General features: G+C 45.2%; 1 protein-coding gene and 1 pseudogene across 2 annotated transcripts; both read left to right on the top strand.

Annotated features, from left to right (window-relative positions):
- Window positions 1–6,977: 6,977 nt before the first annotated feature.
- On the top strand, window positions 6,978–10,493 carry LOC123188387 (cysteine-rich receptor-like protein kinase 6; annotated as a pseudogene).
- Window positions 10,494–13,462: 2,969 nt separating this feature from the next.
- Window positions 13,463–18,113, top strand: LOC123188385 (cysteine-rich receptor-like protein kinase 6). 2 transcript variants are annotated; one of them, XM_044600472.1, is made up of 7 exons: window positions 13,463–14,979; window positions 15,789–15,920; window positions 16,376–16,506; window positions 16,576–16,786; window positions 16,937–17,174; window positions 17,248–17,398; window positions 17,561–18,106. In XM_044600472.1, exons 1-7 carry the CDS (start codon window positions 14,145–14,147, stop codon window positions 17,900–17,902), a joined length of 2,040 nt encoding a protein of 679 aa, XP_044456407.1. In that variant the 5' UTR covers window positions 13,463–14,144; the 3' UTR covers window positions 17,903–18,106. The 2 variants fall into 2 exon arrangements, with proteins under 2 accessions (XP_044456407.1, XP_044456406.1); XM_044600471.1 differs by having other exon boundaries at window positions 16,576–17,174; window positions 17,561–18,113.
- Window positions 18,114–18,316: the final 203 nt, after the last annotated feature.

The following is an 18,316-nucleotide window of genomic DNA, read 5'->3' as shown; positions in this document are numbered from 1 at the left end:
AGCAGATCTCTTGTTGGGTCCCGATAGCTCCTCAGAAATGGATTCAGAGATGGATGACCAGTCCTATTCCCCCACCGAGGTGTATGCTCTAACTTGGCACGGTTATACTACTCACATCATGCATATGGTGTCTTGCATTGCATAGATTAGACATCATATACACAATATTCAACATCATGTTCTTAGTTCAGACATCATATCTAATGCCCTCTGTTTAGCATATAAATCACATATGTGAATTAAATGATGTGATCCTGATTACTTAGATAACATGTAGGTGAATTATGTCATGCGATCCTGTTTAGTTATTCATCATATCTTTGAATTATGTTATGCTATGCTATCCAGTTTAGATAGACATCATATATGTGAAATTATGTCATGCTATCCGTTTTAGTTAAACAATATACATGTCAACTATTTCATGACATCTTTTTTCCACACTATCTATTGCATCTGTCTCTCATACAATGTCTATACATTCAACTATGTTTCCTGTTTATCAGTCATTTGAATTGGAGTGGGCGATGCCAGCATCTAGCGGACTAAAAACATGGTCTTCAAATAAAACAGTGCTACCTCTTGATGAAGATATCACCCCGGTTGTACATGCACGAGAACCAACCCTACCACACATAAGCCAAACTCTCGCAGATTGTACCCCTACTGTGATGGACAGAGAACCAACTACACCCAATCTAACCCCCACCCCAGCAGATAGTAACCCAGTTCATGTTGACACAACACCATCTCCACCATAGAGCTCCCAAACAAGAGCAGTTAGTAAGGCAGCTCCAGTTCCCAAAGGGCCAGTACTACCACGGCGAACCCCAACTCCACCAGTTAGTACGCCTATTCCTGTGGAGGAAGCACAACCAGGTAGTCGTAGTTTAGCATCTATCGCATTTGATGTTGTTAAATCATATGTGCGTATCTTCCCATCTTGGAAATATTATACTGAAGATGAAGGAAAATGCCAGTTGCAGGTGTTTGTCCAGGAGTTATGTGTAAGTAATGTTATTTATGGCAATTACTTTACTTTGTCCCATACATCCTACCTCCATGATGGTTATAATACATCAAATTTTCCCATTTTCTCTATAGAGAAGGACCGATTTGGAAACTCGGGATGAGGTAACCTGTGCTAATACCTCTGCTATCTTCAAGAATGCTTGGTGGCAGTATCGGAATTACCTGAAGAAATGTACTTCACCGGCAAAGAAACTCATCAAATTCCCTTACGTTCTCCTAAGACACATTTACTGGACGATGACTGGGAACGCCTTGTTCTGTACTGGTCCCGAACAAAGAATGTGGTAAGGTCTATGAGCTCATTTTCTACTTTTAAGTACTATATTCTTGCGTCTTACTGTACTCTGTTCATGTAGAACAAGTGCCTAAACCTGAAGAACAACTGTTCTAATTTAAGATTCCATTACTATCATAGTTCAAAAAAGCGCTAGGCGTTAATTGTGCGTTTTTCCACCGCCTTGCGCTTTACTGACCAAAGCGCATGCTTATGCGCAGTTATGCACAGATTAAATGTAGTTATGCGCAATGCGTTTCGCCAACGCCTAGAGCCTAGGCGTGCTTAAGCGCTCCCTTAGGCGTGCCTTTTTTAACTATGATTGCTATCGTGCATACTGCTTTGCTCTTGTATCACTGTATTTACTCATACAAACTTATTTTTAAATTGAAGGGTCCAATCGAAACTGCAATGGCACAGCAGGTATATTCACGCATGTTTCTTTAACAGGCTTGCTCTTATCAATAGCTCTGTTGATTTCAATTTCAATTGTGTATACAGTTGACTTCTCATATCATGCACATTACTAGCATCAACAGAGCCAATAGTGTTATTGTACATGTAGACCCGTGGTACCCATCTGAAATCTTGTTGTGTCGTGTAGTTTCCCACGGTTTGTATTCTTTCACTGCTGCTTTGTCTTGAACTAATATGATTTGAACCGTGCCTCTATTTTGATTTGGCAAGACAATGCAGTGACCATAGGACATAGATATATGTTTGCTTGATGCTTTTATTATGTACTAGTACTTGGCAATAGAAGACTTGGTAGTTTAATCCTGTCCACCTTACTAATGAACTGATTCACCGAAATGAATTTCATATACTAGTACATGCTAAATTGTTATGTGTCTGCTTGTTTCTTCTTTTAGAATGCTGACAGAGTATTGGGGAAGAGTGCCTTATTAAGCAATGGTAAAGGAAGTAATGCAGATAAGGTTCAGGATAGTGACACATCCTTGTTGGTCTCCAACAAAGCTGATAAAACAGCTAAGGAAGACTATCTCGAAGACAGTGAGACAACCCCAAAGTCCTGTCTTGGTTTAGTGTTCGAGTTACTGGCCACTACCACTTGCACAAGCTATTCAAACTCACTGTCTGAATCAGTTCGGTTTCTTGAGTCTCAACTACAAGCTGAAAGACATCGATCAGTTGTGCTGCGACAAAGAAGCGGAAGGACTGCGGAAGTCCCTGGAGCATTCAGATGCATACTTTCTGGTGCAACAGCAAGCGTTGGAGGATTTTAGCGCCAAATAGGACAAAGCTAGTAAGCTTGCTAAGCTTATTGCCAGCATGGTGGATACCACATTTCTTGAGCTCTTCTGAAGTTGTTTCAGTTATGCTCTTGTTTTGCTACCGCGTTTATTTGCACTGGTGGCCAATTTTGACGGCCAGTGTATGTAATATGCGGCTTTGTTCCCTATATTTGCATTGGTGGCGAACTTTGAAGCCCAGTGGATGTAATATGTGTAATAGCGGTAATAGGCTAGCGTTAATTGCTTGCTTATTTATTTCCTTATTGTCTTGTTTAGTTGTTTGCTTGTAGTCACTGCAGTTCTTTTTCTGGGGTTTTCTAGTGGTCACAATAACCTATCTTTGGAAACTAGGCCAGAATAATCATGGCAACACACGGACTGTTGTAACCATGGGCCTCCTGCGGGCCGTATGATCCATGGGCCTTCTACGGGCCGTAGGATCCATTGGCCTTCTATACGGGCCGTAGGATCCATGGGCGTTCTACGGGTCGTACGATTCATGGGCCTTTTACGGGCCGTAGGATCCATGGGCCTTCTACGAGGCGTATCATCATTTCGCCAATCATGGGCCATACTTTCGTGGACAATAACGGGCCGTTAATAGGCCGTATTTGATAACTCTATGAAAACAGCCCAACGGGTTTTTTTGACATGAAAACAGCCCAACGTATTATCGGGCCACAAACGGGCCGACTGTAACCACGGGCTAAATTTGGCCCACAAGCAGAAAATGACAGTAACGAGCCGTAAGTAAACGAATGTGGAAATGAGCCCAAGAATAAATGGGCCCCGAGAAGGCCGAAAGATAACATGGGCTGGAAATGGCCCAACGAAATAATGGGTCGTTAATGGGTATAAAGTGATACATTGTTCATTACGGCCCAGTTTCACCACATGACGTTAATGGGTATAAAGTGATATACTGTTCATTATGGGCCAGTTTTACCACGGACCGTTAATGGGCCAAGAGTAATAAGGGCCTCATATGGACCGAAAGATGTCATGGGCCATACATGGGCCGGAAGTTAAAACAGGCTGGAATTATATTGGACGGCCCAGATGACGCTACTGGGCCTAATTCGGATAGGCCGTAAACGGGCCCTGGGTTAGCGGGCTGTAAATGGCCTATATGCGAACAGGCCGTTCATAGGCTTGCCGTGGGCCGGCCCGCCACCTTTTGACCAAGTCAAACGGGCCGGCCTTTTCACAGGAATGGGCCTCTGTTGGGCCGTGCCACGTGTCGACGTATCATAGGCGCTTTGGGTCCAATGTGTGGATGGCATCTGTCCCAACGTTGAGCCGACACGTGTTTCCTCCAGCTAATGATGATTTTACACGTGGAAAAAACCCATTGGTCGGGACTGTTAACGGGTTATCGGATCCAAAACCGGACCCGATAGCTTAACGGCATTCCGTTACGGTGGATGCCACGTGTCGGTCACCCTTGACGAAAGCACTTCTGTGATGCGCGATTTATCGTCATGGAAGTGGACACTTCCATGATGATAATTTTGGTAATGTCATGGAACACTTCTACGACAGCACATGTATGACTATCTTGATTCTGTCATAAATTTTTCATGGATGTACATGCATGACAGAAAACGTGACCTACTGTGACAAACACGTATCATCACGGAAGTGTATTTTTTTGTAGTGTACCTTCAGACATCCACACTATCCTCCCATATGGATAGAAATGAGCAGTGGAGTAAAATTGCATGATTAGCTCATCATTCCATTTTGTGAGCTTCTGTTCAACAAACTTGTCAACTCCACAAGCTTTGAAGCTTTCATGTACACCCGAGAAGTGATCTTCATTCTCATTAATAAATTCCCAATCGACCCATCTCATATCACTGACAATTGGTTTCTTGTCAAGCAGAATGGTCTCATAGAAGTCATGTTGTTCTTTGGTGTGGAACCTATAGTCCACTGCAGTTCTCCTTCTTATAGCATATGGATCAGACTCCCTCCAAGCTCTCAATCCTGCATCCTTTCTGATGTTCATGTCCTCAGCCACTGGATGAGTGTCATTGTGATCTGGAATCTTGGGTTTTAGTTTTCTCAGCACTTGGGCTTCATCATCTTCTTCTTCAACTTCAGACACTGGGGCCTTGTTCTTCTCTTCAGCAGGAATGTTTCTGGTGCTTCTCTTGGGATTCGAAGGCTTCTGAGCTTGAGCCAATATGCGTCCTTAGCATTTTGAGGGGTCCACATTCCTAATCCATGCCATGCCAATCAATGAACTTTCTGAAATGATCATCTTGAAATAGTATTAGTTCAATGAGCTATATGTTGTTAGTAATTACCAAAACCACCCAGGGATAGTTGCACTTTCACTCAGAGAGGTTTTCATGGGAGCTTCGATGCTTGTTTTCAGGTATATCGTGGAACCACAAACTCTCTAAGCACTAGCAATAAGAGAGGCTCCCGCATTCAGAGATGACCTATATCTACGGTGAATCCACGTGACATCGGATTGCAAGGTGGTGTTTGATGACTTAAAGAAGGAAAACTTGGCTAGGTATGGAGTGATCATACATGAAATAATGGACCACACTCTTTGGCTTTTGTTATTTTGTAAAATTAGTCATGAATTTAGGAGCTCAAAATTTTGAAGCTCACAACTTAGCGAAGCATGCTTTATCTCTCGGGGGTGGCCACCATGTTTGGTTAGGGCACCCTGGATACCTTGCCTCCATACCTATAAACGTTGTGATGAGTTAATAAAACCTTCACGAGGTTGTCTAAAAAACCTCACAAGTTGAGAAGAGCTGAGAGCCCTTTATAAGGGTGTCAGGGGGATAACCCCCGGGTAGGCTCAGGAGTATAAGTCATTTTTTCAAAACATTGGGGCGGCCAAGGCCCCTCAATCCGGCTGGCCCTCCAGCTGGCTCCCCAGCTATGGGTCGGCTGGGCGGCGCTGACGCCAGCGCGGCCGGGCGCTATAGAGGCATAGTGCCAACTACTCCATGACGCCGTGACAGACTAGCTACAGTGACGTGTAGCCAGCGGGCCCTACTGAAGGGCAGAGACGTTGGGAACGGGGTCCTGCCACTCTTTCTTTATCGTATGTAACCTGGGAGATCCAACTATAAGACCTCCCATGAGCCCCCTAGGAGGGGTTGGGCTCATTCCATACATTCACACACACACACACACACACACGAGGTAGAGAGGAGAGCTAGCTCCTTCTTCCTCCTCCACTCAAAAAAGCTCTATGAGCAACCTTGTAGCCCTTGTGATCTTCATAGTGATCCAGTAGGACTAGGGGTATTACCTCCCTTGGAGGGCCACAAATCTGGTTACGTCTTGTGTCTAGCATTGCCCGTGCCCAATCTCGCCTCCGGAACCCACCGACACATATCGGCCCCAACCACTCTCGATAAGCCATCCCATGGCATCTGCCCTGAGAACACCACCACAAAGGGTTACTCTTCCATTTGCGCATTTGGAGCTTAGGAAGTGGAGTGGCTCACGCACACTACTCCGCCGTCCATCTCCTCCCTCCCCGTGTGTCGTGTTTCGTGAATGAGCCGAACTGAACTCAAACTTCTGCGCTTATTTTTTGCCGATCAGAAATGGTTCATTAATTTTGGATTAATTATGAGTCACTAATGGATGCCATTATTCAAGACATTGGACCCGGCTACACGTTGATTCCGATTTGAACCTACCCGACTGCACACTGACTTGGGCGTGGGCATTCCCGACTGCATGCTAACTCTGTCGTGGACTTTAGCCCATGACTCCTACCCGGATGCTTATACATAGGAGGCGTTGGTCGGCCGGAGAGAAAACCAACTCATTCCTCCTCGCACGACCCTAGTCGTCATTCACTGTTCCATGTTGTGTGCTGCCTCCGACGGTCCCATCCCGCCAGCCATGTGCACATCCAAACGGGAGAGCAAGCCTCTGGAATACCGTCCTTTGAGATCCTGCACCGGGTTAAGGGCGATAGTGTTTTTAGGGAGCGTCTCGGCGCGACTGCTTCCGGTTCGTTCTTGTCTTCATCCTCAGATTCAACTACTTTTCTGACACCGACGCAAATGGTTGAAGACGTCGCCACCAAGAAGAAGGCCGAGGGCGAAACCGCCGCTGGGGCCTTAGCCTAGCCGACTGGAGGGTATGATTCGTTCATCCCCTATTTACATTGTCATGTGCTCGGGTGTACTGTGTTCATAAATGTTTCAATTCTATGTTATTATGCTTGGGCTCACATGTTTATGTTTCGGTATGAGCTTCATACCAAATTTTCCATGCTTATGATTTACTTTTGGGATTAAAGTGCTAACATATTCAACAGTTAAAAGTCCTCGAGCTTGACACTCCCAACCATAGGAGCTTGGCTTTGTAAGCGTTGGGTCCCATGCGTCATTCTCATCTTGCTCTGTAATGTCAAACAACGCCACGTTGCGAGTCAAACCATCCATATCCTAAGAGCTTGCACGGCACGATGGAAGTCGTCACGAACTTCTCTTCTTCACCGACCACACCACTGCACCGGCACCGCCGGCCATGGCAACGGGCCACCGCGCCCTCGCCAATCTCACTGCCGTGCTCCTCGTGCCCTTCTTCTTCGCGTGGCTGGCTGCCGCGCAACCACAGGTGTGCGGTGACAGCGGGAACTACTCGGCGAACAGCACTTACCAGTCCAACCTCGGGCAGCTCTCCGTCACCCTCCCCAAGAACGCGTCCGCGTCCCCGACGCTCTTCGCCGTCGGCAGCGTGGGCTCCGTGCCAGACATCGTCTACGCCCTCGCGCTCTGCCGCGGCGACACCAACGCCTCCGCCTGCGCGGCCTGCGTCACCACCGCCTTCCAGGACGCGCAGCAGCTCTGCGCCTTCAGCAAGGACGCGTCCGTCTTCTACGACCTCTGCCTCCTCCACTTCTCCAACCACAACTTCCTGTCCGACGCCGACGGGCAAGGCAACCAGTTCATCTTCCAGACGGACGCGCGGAACGTGTCCGCGCCGGCGGCGGTGTTCGACAACGCCGTCGGCGTGCTCCTCAACGCCACCGCCGACTACGCGGCGTCGAACTCGTCCAAGCGGTTTGCCACGGGCGAGGAGATGTTCGACACAGGCGGAGCCCCCGCGATCTACGCGCTGGTGCAGTGCACGCCGGACCTGGCGCCGGCCGCCTGCCGGAGTTGCCTCGGGGATATAATTCAGAAGATGCCCAAGTATCTCAGCGGGGGCCAGAGCGGAAGGGCTTTTCGGATCCGATGCAACTACCGGTACGAGCTGTATCCTTTCTTCTCAGGCAGCCCTCTTCTGCGGCTTCCGGTGCCGGCATTTGCTGGAACCCCGCCGTCACCGGTGGACATTTCACCGCCGTCGAATAAAAGAGGTAATAACATGGCAGACTGGTTGATTGGAATTATTACTTTTTTTGACGAAATTTTCAGAAATATCAATGGGCCGGTGGGGTGGCTGTTGCCCACATGGTGTTTGTCAAATTTCTTCACTAGACAAGTCCACATGCTACTCCAGTTCAATACCTTTGACTCCTTGTTTCATAGACTTCTCCCATACTCCTGTCGCTATTAGTAGATTCTTGTCGACGTACCAGAATTAACAAAACTAGATAAGATACTGAAGGTTGGACAATGCACACTTGACCGTTATTTAGGAGCACTGACGACTGACGTGGGACCATAAACAGCCAGTAATTGGGCCAAATATGGTAAAACAAAATAAGATTTTCTAAAATAAAAAAGTCTTAGGGCGGAATCACAAGATAAATTTCTTTCTTTCTTCAGGGCAGAGGAAAAGATCAGCAGCAAAGATCTCTGCATCGGTGGCCTGTACCATTGTCTTGGTATTAATACTTTCTGCTTCTGCTTTTATTTGCTTCAAGAAAAGAAAACCTTTGAAGAAGCAGCCAGGTAAGAAGCATTTTGTAGATTTCAAAGTCCATGAGTTTACAGTTTATTGATGCTCTTTATTCTTGCAGCAATGGCATTTCATAATGCTGCGAGAGGAAAATGTATGATCTTTGATTTATCTACACTGCAAGAGGCAACAGAGAACTTCTCCGAGGAGAACAAGCTCGGAGAGGGCGGTTTTGGTACTGTGTACAAGGTAAACAAACAAGTCTAGGTGCAATATACACAATGATGCTCTTATTATTTTCTAAGGAAGGCGGGTTCATTGCAGGGAACACTTCCAGATGAGCAAGAAGTGGCAGTGAAAAGGCTTTCACAGGCTAGTAGAGAGGGACTGAATCAGCTGCACAATGAAGTGCAAGTTTTGGCTCAGCTCCAGCACATAAAACTTGTCAGGTTACTGGGGTATTGCTCACATCAGAATGAAGTGATGCTTGTCTACGAGTTCGTAAAAAAGGGTGCCTCCACAACTTCCTGTTTGGTAATTTCATCTGGAATTACCGATCGAGCATGAACGTTTTTGCCATAACTAACTTGTCATTGCAGATTGAAATTGTCCGTGCTCTGAAAATTCAGGGCAGTGGGAATAATTTGTAATGTGCATAATGAATGAATTTGTTGATTTCGAATCTATGAATGTCATTACAAACTTTACTGAAACAATAAATGTGAAGGAACTACTTGTGATAAGACCAAGAAATATTAGAGTTGTATTTTAAGTGCATCATCATCATTCACTGTAGATTTTGTCTCCTATTTTAATGTGATTCCCGTTGTTCTTACAGAGAGCCACATGATTAAGTTTCTGACTTTATTGAAACAGATGAAAGGAAGGGAAGGGAATTAAGTTGGAACCGGCGGTATAATATCATTATTGGAATTGCTAAGGGAATATTGTATCTTCATGAAGACTCGAGCATAAGAATCATTCACCGGGATTTGAAATCTAATAACATTTTGCTGGATGAGAACATGAATCCAAAAATTGCAGACTTCGGGTTGGCAAGGCTGTTAGGAGGAGGCCATACTCAGACCAAGACAGCTAATGTTGCTGGAACATAGTAAGTGGAAACAGATTGACGCATAGTTGAATATTATACACTATTGTTTTTCTAGGTTTAATGCCTAATCTTTCACAGCCGTTATATGGCACCAGAGTATGCAATATTTGGAAATGTGTCTCCCAAGATTGATATTTTCAGCTTCGGTGTTTTAATCCTCGAGATTGTAACTAGGAGAAAGAATAACAGTTCGGATGATTTCAATAACACAGTGAATCTCCTAAGCGATGTAAGTAGTACTTTCAGCTACTTTATAGTGCAAGGATACTTTAAAATTGATAACCTGATTGTACAACATATACTCATTTGCCAGGTATATAACTGCCGGACTAAGGATATGACATTGCAAATAGTTGACAAATCGCTCAATGTATACTCCAAAAGTGAAGTATTGCGCTGCATCCACATCGGTCTTCTTTGCATCCAAGAGGATCCAGATGACAGACCGAACATATCCTCAGTTGTTCTCATGCTAACCCGAGACAGAGTAAAACTACAGCCACCACGACAACCAGCATTTTTCTTTGCGAGAGACTCCAGTTCAGTTTTCGAACATACCAGACATGGCAATTATATATACGACAAATCTGATGTCATCGTGGAGGATAATTTCTCAGTGAATGAGGTCACTAATACTGATCCCTATCCTAGATAAGCTGAAACCTGAAGCTTTACAAGTATGACTAGGACTCACCGTTTTTCTATGGTTTTATTAATTCACAGTTGCCTGAAAATTTGTAAATGTCAATCACTAGAGTTGCACATGCCTAAACTTGTAGTGTTCCAATGGGTGCAATTTTTAATATGGAGGTTATATATTGTTTTGCGAAGAACCATCCACCTAAGATGTAGGTTATATATGAAAACCTGAACATGAGAAACGTTGAGTATCTATCCAAAGGTTTGAAGAAGTTCCAGAAATATTTATGCAACTTATCATAGACAATATGCTTTCTTTTGTACATAAAGGTGGGTTGTCATCAATCTTAAATTGTGTCTTGATACTATGTAGATGTTTGATTGAGGAGGTCTAAACTGGTGTAATGATCCAATACAGAATGCTTAGAGACATATATTTATGATATATTGTTATAGTCACTGTTAACATAAATTGTGTTAAATTAGCATTTAACAGTTCGAGGAAGCTCCGCAATAAGTTAAATTCAAGTACTTAATGGAGAACTTATCTCTAGTACTCCAACTATTACTTCCTCTGTTTCATTATCTTAAGTCCATATCCAAAAACTCTTGTACAAAAGATTAGCTCACTATATAGAAATAGATGAGTCGCCTAAATAATAGGTAAGTATGCCCTTCTTCCTCAACTCTTAAATCTAAATCTAACAATTGATGTGAAGTGCCAACTCCAAAAATCGTGCGTATCACCTGAATGGAATAATAGGTTAATGATGTGGGTTTGTCTAAGAAAGATGATATGAATAATCGCAAGGAATAATTATGATGAGATGACTAGCTAATAACATGGTTAGGTTAATGATGTGGGTTTGTCTAAGAAAGATGGTACTCTCTTCGTCACAGTTTAGAAGGCATAGTTAAATTTGTATGCGTTTCCACAATAGACAAGGTTTAAGGCGCATTGCATTTATTTCTAGTAGCTAATTAGTACTCCGATATACTATTTCTATATGCATGCGTAGTGTGAATGCTATTTTTTAGCCCATCTCATAACCAATAGATAACCACTTAGGTCCCAGAGAATTTCCAAGCGCGCCTTCTAAACCGTGACGGAGGAAGTAAGAATAATCGCAAGGAATAATTATGATGAGACGACTAGTTAATAACATGGTCGATATGATAACTTGTTGATGTGGTAGGGTTTGATAAGAATAAGGAGAAAAGGCTTTTAAACACCGTCTGATTGCTCACGCCGCGTTAGCTGCCTCACTCGAGCGACACGGGTCGCGTAGGGCCCATGCACCGCATCCCCTTCCTCCCACATCCTTATCCCTATATTCTATCTCTCTTTCTAAAAGCACACAATGCACTTAATGTGATGTTGGTATTGATGACACACACATTATATGGACTAATGTAGTTTGCAAATATATCTCAGGTATTAGTGACATATATGGTGGTTGATGGAGGATCGTCGACCCCCCACCCCTCCCTCTCCAAAATTAAAGATGTAGTCGTGGATCCTCGAAGACTTAGAGTAGCCCTTTATTTATGATATTGAGTAGATACAGATCCCACACTATTAAGAAGGGACATACGAAGGTGAAAGATTGAGCTCATTCCACATTTCAAATATTGCCCACATGATCACCAAAAGGGACTAGCCACAAAAAAAGCCAATAGTTCACATGATCTACCATATCTAGAAGTTTTTAGTACCGCAAGATTGTTTGATCCTCGGACTACATTATTCAGGAGGTCATTTACAACCGGCTGAAGCTCTCGGTAGTGACCAGATTGTGTGGTGGTCGGGGCTAGACTATCTCATCCAAAGGACCAGAGTGTCTGGTGCCCAATCCAATCACCCCAAAACCTTATGCTGCCACTAGACAGTCTGCCCCTTCGGACTGTCCGGTCAACTGTTTGGCCGACTAGAATGCTCTATGGATAAACCAGACTGTTCAGTAGGTCAAATTTTATGTACTCTTCATAAACCCTAGTTTGTATAGTCTGTTACCTGACTGTCTGGTCTAGATCGACCTGACTTTCCGGTATGTCATTTTTGGACTATATCGGGCAGATTTCACTTATCGCTATATAGGGAATCATCCCAAAAGCAAGATCCACTCATTCTTCACACATTGACCAATTACTTTTTTAGTTCAGCTTGATTTGGATCCTGGGCACTTGTCTTGTTAGTCTTGGAGGTTGGAGACTCCTAGGTGTTAGTTCTTTGGTGAGGAATCAACTTGTTGTGATTTACCCAAGAAGTCTTTGAAGGTTTGGAGGCCGTCTCAAGGTTTACCACTAGTGATAACTTAAGGAGAATAGGATGAGTCTTTTGTGATCTTGGTCTGACTTTGTGCTAACACTCATTTCTCCAACTGTGATTAGCTTCCCTCCAAGGAAGAGAGCATTGGGATACATCCTCGTCTCCGTGTTATCTTCAACCCCATCTCTTTACTTGTAGTTTCTTTGGTCAGTTAACCTTGCATTCACTATAAATTGTTGAATGCACTACATTGTGTTTCTTACCTCATCGTAGCAATTGTTTAGGCCCACATTTATATTCCGCATTGCCTGACTTGCTAATAATCAATTAAAATTTGTAATTGTACCTATTCACTTCCCTCTAGCTCCATCCTGATCCTTTCATTTTCTTCATCAGTTATCCCCCCAATTCATCCCCTGATTCCCACATACTCAGGCCCTCTCTCTCAACATCCTTCTCTCTTACCTCCTTGTAGAGATCTTGATGTCGCCACCACTATCTCGCCGTGTTGCCCTCCTTCACAGCCACACCATGTGCGCCACTTTCCCACGACTCCCAAGTTGCTAGTGCTTCCATGACGATGACTATCGGCACTGTTGTCGAGGTGTTGCAAGGCGTTCACTTTTCTGAGACGACAACACCACTTGTCATGCTGCCGCAAGGCATCAGGATGCAAACACCGCAAGTGTGGGTCGTCGACAACATCAGGGAAGAATGCGATAATAAAAGGAAGCAACCTGCTCTCTCAGTAGCAATGTGTGATATTTTGTTGTGGTGTCAGTCAACACCGCGGCGCTGGTGCTGTGTCCGAATCAGCCCTGAGGGTGCAGTGTCACAAGTGAGGCACCCAGTGTTGTAGAGCGATATGCGGTGTAGCGTCACCGGTGTTGTAGAGTGTTAAGGTGCTGCAGGAAAGGGCGGAGATGTTCAAAGCACCGACAACGGGAGGCGGGATGTTGTGATAGTGGCCATAGATGTTACATTGTTACGGTGATGAGGCATCAGCAACGCGGTGGAGGGAGGGATTCAATGACAACGATGATGTGAGGTGGCGAGCATGTTGCAGCGCCGAGGCACCGCACCAACGCTACTGCAAGGATGAGGACGCCGGTGTTGGGCAAGGACAACCTGTTTTGCAATGGAGCAACTCGTAGCAACGGATATGCCGAGAAGAAGGCGAGGAGGAATCTATGCTGGTGGGAAAACTCAATCCAATGGCTATAGGCCGCAAGGAGCAATGCTACACATACAGGTAATTACAGGCAAAGTTTAATTACAAGCTGAGTTGGCTTAACAAATTTGGTAGAAGAAGAGTGAGGCGAGACTATCTTGGGTAGAAATCAGAGGGGTCCGAAGAGATTTAAGAAAATGCCCCGTAAATGCCTGTAAAAACCCGTACTTTTAGGATTATTGGGCCGAAGATATGACTGTTGCGGAGCAATCTGCTTACACCTAGCATGGACATAAGAAAAATACTACCACCATTGTGACGTTTTTGGTAGACTAGAACAGAGGAAGTAACATTTAGGAGAGCGTGATAAAACCACACAATTTTCTCCTGTGGTACATGAATATACTGACAGCTTCGAAGAGTGGGTCCCGCGCGTCATTCACGGCTCAAACTAATTCTTCAGCACGTTGCAAGTCAAAGCCGTGACCACCTTGGCCTCTCTTCTTCTTCTTTAACGGTGACCACGCCGGAGATTTTCCGCGACAACCATGGCGACGCGCCACCGCACGTTCTACCGCCTCGCCGCCACAATCCTCATTGCGTTCCTCCTCACACCACTGGCCGCGGCGCAGCCGCCGTGGCAGATCTGCGGCAAGAGCGGCAACTATGCGGCGAACGACACCTACCAATCCAACATCCGGCAGCTCTCCGCCACCCTCCCCAAGAACGCCTCCGCCTCCCGGACGCTTTTCGCCACCGGCAGCGTCGGCTCCCTACCGGACATCGCCTACGCCCTCGCGCTCTGCCGCGGCGACGGCAACGCCTCCGCCTGCGAGGCCTGCGTCACCACCGCCTTCCAGGACGCGCAGCAGCTCTGCGCCTTCAACAAGGACGCCACCGTCATCTACGACCCCTGCTACCTCCGCTTCTCCAACCAGAACTTCCTCGCCACCACCAGCAACGACAACCTCATCGGCCTCAAGAACTCGCAGAGCGTGAGCTCGCCGGTGGACGTGTTCGACGCCGCCGTCCAGACACTCCTCAACGCCACCGGGGACTACGCGGCGGCAAACTCGTCCAGGCGGTTCGCCACGGGGGAGGAGGGCTTCGACACCAGTAACCCCACCATCTACGGGCTCGTGCAGTGCACGCCCGACATGTCACCGGCCGACTGCCGGAGCTGCCTCGGAGACATAATTACGCGGATGCCGCAGCGTCTCAGCGGGAGCATAGGCGGGAGGTTGATTGGGGTGCGGTGCAATTTCAGGTACGAGGTGGTCCCTTTCTTCTCCGGGAGCCCGACGCTGCGATTGCCGGCACCTCCAGCGCCGCCGGCTCCTCCTCCTGCGCCTGTTAACGTGACGCCGACGGCGACCCCAGGAGGTGAATTGCAAACACAAAATATCCTCAATTTGCAGTTTCTTCTAGCACACCTGTTTGGCTTATTCAGTTTAACATACAGGTGCATTGTTTATTCCTTTCTGATTTTCTGGAGAATGTTGTTCTTTTGATACTTTCTGATTTAGAGCACCTTCTTACTACTACTATTTAGTAGAAATTTCCGGTTCAAAATTTGAGGCAACCGAGCAACACCTGAATTACTGACAATGGATTAACTGGAAACTAAGATGTCAACAAATTTGGGTAGAGGTCATTATCAGGATAATCCCATAGAGATACAGACCGGCTTTGTTTAGTTAATGATGTAAACATGTCTGCAGTTCCGTCCCTATCATTTGCTACTTGTTTGACTGGTATTGCTTTAGGATGCAATCCACAATGACTTTTCTGCGAAGCATTCAACAGTCGGCTATATTTCAAATGACGGTATTAGAAGCTAGCACTACACGTGGTTGAATGAATTTTTTAAGTTAGTCCAAATCTCATGTTTGACACCATGATTTCTTTGGATTGTTAGGACCTATCCTGAATAGCACATTGTGACTTGTTAGTGCTACATTACTAAGTTACTTCTATCATGTTTATGGGCCAAGCTGCACTAAGCTTCCTAGTGCCTTCGCTTTGGACGTCAAAATTGACTGCAAGAGGAGAAAGAGTCTACGCATCTTTACAAAGCAAACATGATTGCAGCAAATGTATTAGCTACCAGCGCCAAATATTTCAGAATATTCTGAGCCGTTTCTATGGTATTCTGAATACCTATTTCTGAAGTTGATGCCATCTGTTTGCAGGAAAATCGGCAAATAATGTTCTGGCTATTGTGCTGCCTATCGTTGCCGCAATTCTTGCTATCACTACCGTTTGTCTCTGTTATTTGAGGAGGAGGAGGAGGAGAATACCAGCGAGGAGTAAGCTACCACATGGTATGTTGTCTTAAACTCTTGACAGTTGGAATCATGAATAGGTAGGAAGAAAACCAATGAACTTACCGTCGGCTTCGACCTACTAAAGGGATGTTTGGATGAGTAGTACTTCTTCCTCTTCCTTGTACATATTCCTCTTTCTTAATGAAATGATACACAACTCTTCTGTGTGTTCGAGAAAAAAATTAGTACTTCTTCGGGAATTTCGAACTGAACCATTAGGAGTTGAATCCATAGTGCTCTTAACGAAATGGTCCCTAGTAGGGGACATTAGCATCTACTTTTGATAGAACTGAATTTCTGTTTAGATTGAATTTTGTTATCACCTAAAAATAAAACAGTTTACATCTAGTTAAAAAACATAAAGAGTCATGAAACATGCATATGGTGGAATTGGCTGCGGTGCGCCGGTGCCTATATATAATGCATCTCTATGTCTATGTGCTTTCTGACAGATTCGACTAATCATGAAGACATAGATAGCATTGATTCACTTATCATTGATCTATCAACCTTACGTGGTGCGACGGGTAACTTTGCTGAGGCAAATAAGCTTGGTGAAGGAGGATTTGGTGCAGTTTATAAGGTACCAGCCATACCGATTCATTAACATACTTTTTTCAGCTTCAACAAATGAGTGCTTACGCTTATGCAGGGAGAACTTCCTGATGGTCAAGAAATAGCTGTGAAGAGGCTCTCCAGGAATTCAGGGCAAGGAATAGGGGAGCTCAAGAATGAGCTTGTTTTGGTCGCCAAGCTTCAGCATAAGAATCTTGTCAGGCTTGTTGGCGTATGCTTGCAAGAGCATGAGAAACTGCTTGTGTACGAATACATGCCCAATAGAAGCATTGACACCATTCTTTTTGGTACTAATTCCGATCATTATTTCAGCAATAGCATAACAACTACTAAAGCCAAGCATTGCATGGAAAAATCCGAAGGAATTATTTTGTCCAAACACTTGGGTGTTGGAAAACTGAACTTTACTCATTCACGGTTTCTTGTTCAAATGCCAGATCCGGAGAGAAGAAAGGAGCTAGACTGGGGAAAGAGATTAAAGATAATAAATGGGATTGCTAGAGGATTGCAGTATCTTCATGAAGATTCACAGCTGAGAATAATCCACCGGGACCTTAAAGCTAGCAATGTTCTGTTAGACTCTGATTACACTCCGAAGATTTCAGACTTCGGCTTGGCAAGGCTATTTGGAGCAGATCAATCACGGGAGGTCACAAACCGTGTTGTTGGAACATAGTAAGTATGGTCCAATTGGCCTGACGATACTCAAACATATGTCAACTATAATGACATTGTGCTCCTCTTGCAGCGGATACATGGCCCCGGAGTATGCAATGCGCGGTCACTATTCTATAAAATCGGACGTCTTCAGCTTTGGCATTTTGATGTTAGAATTTGTGACCGGACGACGAAGCAGTGGCTCCTTTAACTTCGACGAGTCTGTAGACCTCTTAAGTCTAGTAAGTTCTTGTGCTGATTCTGAACTCCTTAAGGAAGTACTCCCTTCGTCCCATAATGTAAGACGTTTTTGCAAGCTAACATAACTTGCAAAAACGTCTTACATTATGGGACGGAGGGAGTAACTTTTGTAAAAAAAAATACTGACTGCTAATTTGATACAGATATGGGAGCATTGGAGCACGGGGACAATGTCAGAGATCATAGACTCATCTCTGAGAAGTCATGCACCAGGTGACCAGATGGTGAAGATTATTCACATCGGGCTGCTCTGCGTTCAAGATAACCCAGCTGATAGGCCCATGATGTCGACAGTAAATGTCATGCTTAGCAGTAACACTGTGTCTCTCCAGTCTCCATCCAAGCCATCATTTTTCATCGCCAAGAGCGGCACATACTCAACTCCATACTCGGGGTCGTCATACCCTACGGCTTCTCAGTCGATCGCTAAGTCAGCTATGGCGTCCCCAAATGAAGTTTCAATCACAGAGCTTGAACCAAGATGAGGGAAGGATTGCAAAGGATAGTCGGTTTGTTATCATCATCTTATGAAGGCCCTAGTACATTTCTGCTGCTGCATTTTTGGAGTGAATTGCAAAAAACATCGACACTTCAGGCTAGGTTTGCAGGTACCACACATATACGAAATTGTGCCAAAAAGCACTAATTTTTTTCATAATTTTTTGCAAAAAACACTAGTTGCTTGTTTGGACCGTTTTAAGTGCGTTTATGACAAGGGGGGCCGCATCCGTCGACGTGGCAACACTGTTCACACGGCAACGCCGTTAGACGGCGTTACACGCCGCTGGCGCACCGGTTCGAGCCGGGCCGCTTAGTCTTCGAGCCGTACCCCGCCCGGTCCGCTCCTCTCACTCTCTTTTCCTCCCCCGCACTCTCTCCTCTCAGTCATGGCGACGGCT

Source organism: Triticum aestivum, chromosome 2A, assembly GCF_018294505.1.
Source record: "Triticum aestivum cultivar Chinese Spring chromosome 2A, IWGSC CS RefSeq v2.1, whole genome shotgun sequence".
Classification (NCBI taxonomy): Eukaryota; Viridiplantae; Streptophyta; class Magnoliopsida; order Poales; family Poaceae; genus Triticum; species Triticum aestivum.
The sequence above is the reverse complement of the archived record's forward strand: the minus strand, read 5'-3'. Positions and strand labels throughout refer to the sequence as shown.

Coding starts and splice junctions, on each gene's coding strand:
- LOC123188385 (XM_044600471.1), top strand. CDS start 14,145: ATGGCGACGCGCCACCGCACGTTCTACCGCCTCGCCGCCACAATCCTC. Junction 15,921..16,375: donor GAGGAGTAAGCTACCACATG/GTATGTTGTCTT, acceptor GCTTTCTGACAG/ATTCGACTAATCATGAAGAC. Junction 17,399..17,560: donor CTGTAGACCTCTTAAGTCTA/GTAAGTTCTTGT, acceptor AATTTGATACAG/ATATGGGAGCATTGGAGCAC.